The 6,197-nt window shown below is 36.4% G+C and overlaps 1 protein-coding gene across 1 annotated transcript; it reads right to left on the minus strand.

Annotated features, from left to right (window-relative positions):
- Positions 1–585: 585 nt before the first annotated feature.
- Positions 586–5,995, minus strand: LOC135967344 (beta-defensin 109). Its single transcript, XM_065529916.2, has 2 exons — positions 5,822–5,995; positions 586–899 (listed from the first exon to the last, which is right to left on the minus strand). Exons 1-2 carry the CDS (start codon positions 5,877–5,879, stop codon positions 694–696), a joined length of 264 nt encoding a protein of 87 aa, XP_065385988.1. The 5' UTR covers positions 5,880–5,995; the 3' UTR covers positions 586–693.
- Positions 5,996–6,197: the final 202 nt, after the last annotated feature.

Raw genomic sequence — 6,197 nt, forward strand, 5'->3', positions numbered from 1 at the left:
CCTGTGACCACCATTTGAGTTAGCTGGCAGACTTCTGGGAGGTCCTCTCTGAGGTAGAATCAGAAATGGCTTCCCTCCATCCTGCCAGAAACTGGGAACGTGCTGGAGACTCAAAGCACATCCCAATGCCACTCCTCATATACTCGTCACTCTTCACTGAATCAACTCCAGCCCTGAGTATGATTAAGGCCTTCCCCCATGGCCTAGATTGATAGGTTTCCCAATGGAAGTGTATATCTTACAGTCAGTTTATCCCCATCTCACACCCTGGAAACTCAAAATTTTCTGCCTAGCTTATGGTGTAAGCTGCATCCTGCTGCTTCTTTCAAATGGTCTGTAGCTTATTTCAATTTTCCTGTTAAGTTCCTGTGTTGCTTCTTGAAAGAAAGTTCAGTGTGAATCTCTACACACCATTTTGTCTTTCCAAGTGCAAGAGGCAGGCTAACAATGCCTTCAATACACCATCTTGGAAAACAAAAGTAACAGTTTTCTCATTTTTAAAGGTTTTGTTAAGATCTGTTAATGACTCACAAAGGAATAGTATTGGGTATATTTGAAATTAGTATTTATTCATTTATGTTGATAAGTGAAAACACAAGATGGTTATCAAGATGGAAGTACTTAATATGTATATTTCAATATTCTTAGATGCAAATAACTTCACTTTTGATGTATTTTTATTTTACATCAGTTTCATTTCAACTTAGGTTTAAGGGGTTCTTGATAATCTGACATGATAAGTGGTGTTGGAATTGGCATTAGAATCCACCATGCTCTACAGCACTTCATCCTTCTTCGGCAGGCACCAATTTGATCTTCTACTACTTTGCAGACATCTCTTCTGCAAACACCAGACAAATTGAGACAATGACCTTCAGCAGCACCCAAACCACCTCTTACTGCAGGAAAGAAGATCCAGTGAGATAGTCCACAAATGGAATGTAAATCCATAAACAGTCTTAAGTAACAGAATAAATTTAGTATGAGCATTTCTATGTGGGAGCTTTTGAAATGGTTGCTGCTCATATGTCAGGGACACATGCAGATTAAGAAAGGTAGTAGTTCCGATCCTGGTTTGGCACAACAGTCACGGTATTTTTGGTGGGGGAAAAGGGATGTGGGCGGGGATGGTACATCTTCATCTTTTCCTCTGGATTTTCTCTCAGAAATGGCTGTTGCTTACTGCAGGGCAAAAATGCCAGTGTCTTCTGCCAGAGAGGGTTACTGAGGGCCATAGTGGTTCCACCTTGTGGCTGATACTGATATCCCTTTCTGCTTTTTTCGTTCCTAGCCAAAAAAGATGTTTCTGCTGTCTCAGGTATGCTGATTTCAGGAGTTGTTTTTTCTATATGGCTATTCGTTTTTGGTTTTTTTGTTTTTTGTTTTTCTTTCACTCTCTCTCTTTTTTTTTTTTTTTTTTTTTTTTTTTTGGCTTCACTGTGTTGCTATAGTTTCTTAAGTGGTCTCTTGAACCCTCCCAGCGCTATTTTGGTTTGTACATAGCTATCTATAAATTTTTTCTTGGGGAAAGTGTAGAGTTAAAGGCTGGTATATCCTGCTTTTGCTCCCCCGAGTGATTTTGTTCCCCCAAGCTAATATTTCAGGCTTTCAATTTATTCGTGCTTTCATCTGTTCAAACAAGTGGAAATTACTTTTTCTCTCCACATTTAGATTTGCTCTATCTACTTTAATTGCTAATAGCGTCTTAGTCATAGGATAGATTAGTTAGAAAAAAGTATATTTTTGACATTATAAATGATCCTTTCAATTTGTGTCTAAAAGTGGAAAATATTAGAAAGCTTGACATTTATTATTGTGTCCAGACCAGTATTTCCTCCAGATAACCTTTATTACAACAAAGATAATTTAATGAAGATCTCTCTAATGGTAAAGCTGGTGGCTTTGTGCTATTATAATATCCTTAAAGTGACAGTCTGGTGGAAAGACCAACTAAAGCAAGGGTTAGGAGAAAAACAGTTATTACTTTCATTTTGGTCTCACTCTGCATTAAGAGTTTTCATTGTGTCAAAGATTTATTATTCATTAAGTAGCCTAATGTTCATTTAATAATAAATGGATCCTATTAAATATGATTTTTAAAATTATAATCACATTACTTTTATTCACATCTGTCTACTGATGCCATTCACAGATGAGAATGGTATAACGTTATTTTATTTTTTTCATTTTGCCACATCTTTATTTACTTAGGTTTATGCTGTATCAAACAATGTATGTGTGGGAATAATGGGTGATTCAGGAATGCATGAGGGGGAGGTTGAAGCTCTTTAACTTTGAACAATTAAAATTAGCAATATAATATTGAAATACATGCATAACACTCAAGTGATACTTTCAAAATAGTGTATATTTCCTATGTTTATTTGTAGCTTTTAAACTCAGCTAGAAGTATTCTATTTCTTTTGGGCACCATAAGTCTGAAAGTCTGTAGTGAAAGCTACGAGTAGTAAATGATGCTAATTCATGTGCTCCCACCTGTGGAAGAATTGAATGTCTTAGATAAAAAAAAGATGGTGCAATTGGTGTACCAAGTATCTTAGAATATAATATGGTGGTGGTTTTTCTGTTTCTGTAGCAGAGTAACATATATACTATACCCAAGTCATCAAGTTATTTAAATATGCCTTTAAACAGGGAGAACTGAAAATAATACTGTGAATCCTGGTAAGCATTTAAAAATAATGAGGAGAATATTGGCTTTATAAAGTCAAAATTTATCTGAATACAACCCATATAACAATTTCATAGCAAAACCCTTCCTTCAATCCTATTAAAGTCAGAAGGAAAAGAAGAATGCCCACTGTCAATGCTGTATTAATATAGTTCTAAAAGTTTTGAACAATGAAACATATTGTAAGAAGAGAAGTCAGAGGACATTTGAGCCCATTGTTTTTCCTCTCCTTCTATACCTCCCAACATACCATTGGAATGTTGTAACATTTTGAAGAATCTATAGTAGTGTCGCAAATCATAGAATACTATGAATGCATCTGAATCTGAGATATCCCCAAAAGATACAAAATAGGTGTGACTAGAATGAAAGAAAGATTTAGGCTTTTGGCCATGACTGCAAGTGAGCTGCTCTCAAGTGACTGCTGCTATAGAACATATATATAGTAGAGGATCTCTTTGAAACATTTCTATCCCTGAAAATGGTTAGGCAAGTTCTTAAAATATCTCCTCTTTCAAACACAAAAATAGTCTGTGAACTGGAGCTTGAGCAGTGGGCACTTTGTATTGGATAGCTGATGGAGGGGGGTGAGGGTTTCCCAGATCTTCTGGGAAGATCTGCTATGATCAGTAATGCTAATGATGGTACTACTGACTCTTGGGCCATCAGAAGTTGCAGTTTGTTAATGCTGAAACTTCTATATTGAGTTAAAGCATTGAGTCAGCTTCACAGAGGACGTCTGGATAATAGCATTCTCATTTCAGGCCATAAAATGATGTCAGGTTAAGGATGAACAATGAGTTCAGTATTAAAAATGATCAGGTAAGCAAGACACCACGAATAAAAGTTAATGAAATGAATAGCATATCTAAACCCTTTAAAACTAGATGTATTGAAATCGTCAATGTGGAGAAATAATTAAGCAGGTATGTATCAATTGTTTAAAGAAACAATCTACTATTACAAAGATATAAAAACAATAGTAAAACAATATAGATGATAGAAAAAACAGGCAGGTCTGGCTGGGCGTGGTGACTCATGCCTGTAATCCCAGCATTTTGGGAGGCTAAGATGGGTGGATCACGAGGTCAGGAGTTCAAGACCAGCATGCCCAAGATGGTGAAATCTTGTCTCTACTAAAAAATATATATATAAAAATTAGCCGAGCATGGTGGCAGGTGCCTGTAGTCCCAGCTACTCAGGAGGCTGAGATAGAAGAATCGCTTGAACCCGGGAGGTGGAGGTTGCAGTGAGCCAAGATCGCACCACTGCACTCCAGCCTGGACAACAGAACGAGACTCCATCTCCAAAAAAAAAAAAAAAAAAAAAAAAAAAGGCAGGTCTGAAACAAAAAATAATTTAAAAATAAATGCAAGTTATTAATGATATATTACACACAGGTAAGAGGATAACTAGTGAAGAAAAAAATGTTTAAATGATATACCCAGAATGTAACATGGAAACACGAGGTCTAACATTTATTTCATTCAAATATGGGGGGAGAGAAGTGTAAAAGGATTCACCATTTCAAGAGATTCTCAAAAAGAAATTAAGAAAAGGTATAAATCCATTGATTCAAAGAATATATTTCTAACAGATGATATAAAAATAAACTCACTTTAGTTAAATTATAAAACATTAAAACCAAACACCAGACCATACAAACATTGAAAAAAGGATAATTTATAATGAAATAATATTTATCTGATTATTATAGTAAAGCAAAAACTAAAAATGAGTAAACTAGTATCAACAAATGTTGAGAGCAAATAACTGTTAATATAGAATTGGGTACTCAGTAATGCTGTCTTTCCAGATCAAAAATCACAATATGAAATTGACAGATAAAAATGAAAATTGTTCACTACCAAGAGATCTGCAGCAAATAAAATTTCAAAGGCTACATATCAGAAAGAAAGAATTTAACCCAAAAGCTGATATTAGAGTCAACTTGGTATTCCACAAATATCACTAAACTGATGATAATAGTAACACTTTCTGACACGTGGGGATTCTGAAAAGAAGTGAACTTTTACTTTTGTTTAGAATTTAGAAAGTTATAGAAAAATACTCTTGCCCTGACAAAGAGAATAAGCTGGATAATCTATAGATCATAGATTTCATTTTAAAACACAGAACTGAGGTCTCAAAAAAAGCTAATTAACTTAAATTCAGAGTGATGAAGCCCTGCTGAAAAAAGAACGGATCCACAGATGCTTTGTGCCTAGCTGAGTTGCAGCAGCAGAAGCAGGAGGAAGCTGCCCTTGGTGGAGATAACAAGGAAACAAGTGAATCTCCAGCAAATGTTGAAAGGCTGAGTGTGGGCTTGTGATAGTTTAGCATCATCAGTAGGGGCCCAAACACACTCACTCTCACTCACTCTCCCTCACTAATGCTTGCTTGCTTGCTTGCTTGTCTTTCCTTTCTTTCTTTCTTTTTCTTTCTTTCTTTCTTTCTTTCTTTCTTTCTTTCTTTCTTTCTTTCTTTCTTTCTTTCTTTCTTTCCTTTCTTTATCTTTCTTTCTTTCTCTCTCCTTCCTTCCTTCCTTCCTTCCTTCCTTCTTTCCTTCCTTCCTCTCTCCCTCCCTCCCTCCCTTCCTTCCTTTCTCTCTCTCTCTCTCTCTCTCTCTCTCTCTCTCTCTCTCTTTGGAGTCTCACTCTGTCGCCTAGGCTGGAGTGCAATGGCGCCATCTTGTCTCACTGCAACCTCTGCAAATATAATAATAAATGCTGCTGAAATTCAATCCTGTCAGGTCTAACTGCCTGCATATAAATTTCCAGTTCCCGCAAAGACATCTCATTGAGGTCACATTCTGTTGTATTCTTACTTTGTATCTTGAGATGCCTTGGTGGGACATGGAAATTTATATGTAGGCAGTTTGATCTGACAGGATTGAATTTCAGCAGCATCCATTATTATATCCACTCACTAGATCAAAAAACATGGATGGAATCTTATCAACAGGAACTACTGCTAAATGAGTCTCTTTTCTATTTTTCCCTATTATTGTCCTAGTGAAGCTGTAAATATTAGGTTCTTGAACCCACAGGACTGATTCTAGGATCTTGTCTGGCCAGGGATATAGCCTTCTAATCTGCAGAACCTTGTAGTAATCAGCTACCAACTTACCTGGGGATAAAAGAATTGAAAAAAGAAGGAGAATAAGAAGAAGCAAATGGAGTCTCATGGCTGAAGGGCCAGCATCAATGTGGGTTGAGCCTGGAGTCTCTGGACATCGTGGGTCTGGGCCTTTTTATGATGCTGTCTGAGTCTGTGATTTGTTCTTGGTTAGTAGAGCCTAACGAAAAGAGAATAACTAAATCTCCCACAAGAAACTTCCAGGGACACACAAGTACATAAATCTGGTGATATCTCAATGGATGAGAAAGCAGGTGAATGCTATTTATTTCCAAAAGACTCAGGATGTCTTACTGTCACCTGCTTTCTTTATTATTTTCAACATGCACATGCAATAATCATTGCTCTTACTTTAAGTATAAAGTAT

Source organism: Macaca fascicularis, chromosome 15 (genome assembly GCF_037993035.2).
Source record: "Macaca fascicularis isolate 582-1 chromosome 15, T2T-MFA8v1.1".
In the NCBI taxonomy this organism is placed as follows: Eukaryota; Metazoa; Chordata; class Mammalia; order Primates; family Cercopithecidae; genus Macaca; species Macaca fascicularis.

Bases quoted from the DNA above. Each gene is read 5' to 3' on its own strand.
- LOC135967344 (XM_065529916.2), bottom strand. From the start codon at position 5,879: ATGAGACTCCATTTGCTTCTTCTTATTCTCCTTCTTTTTTCAATTCTT. The intron at 900-5,821 runs GTAAGTTGGTAG...TCTTTCCTGCAG, and splicing joins TTCAATTCTTTTATCCCCAG to TAAGAGGTGGTTTGGGTGCT.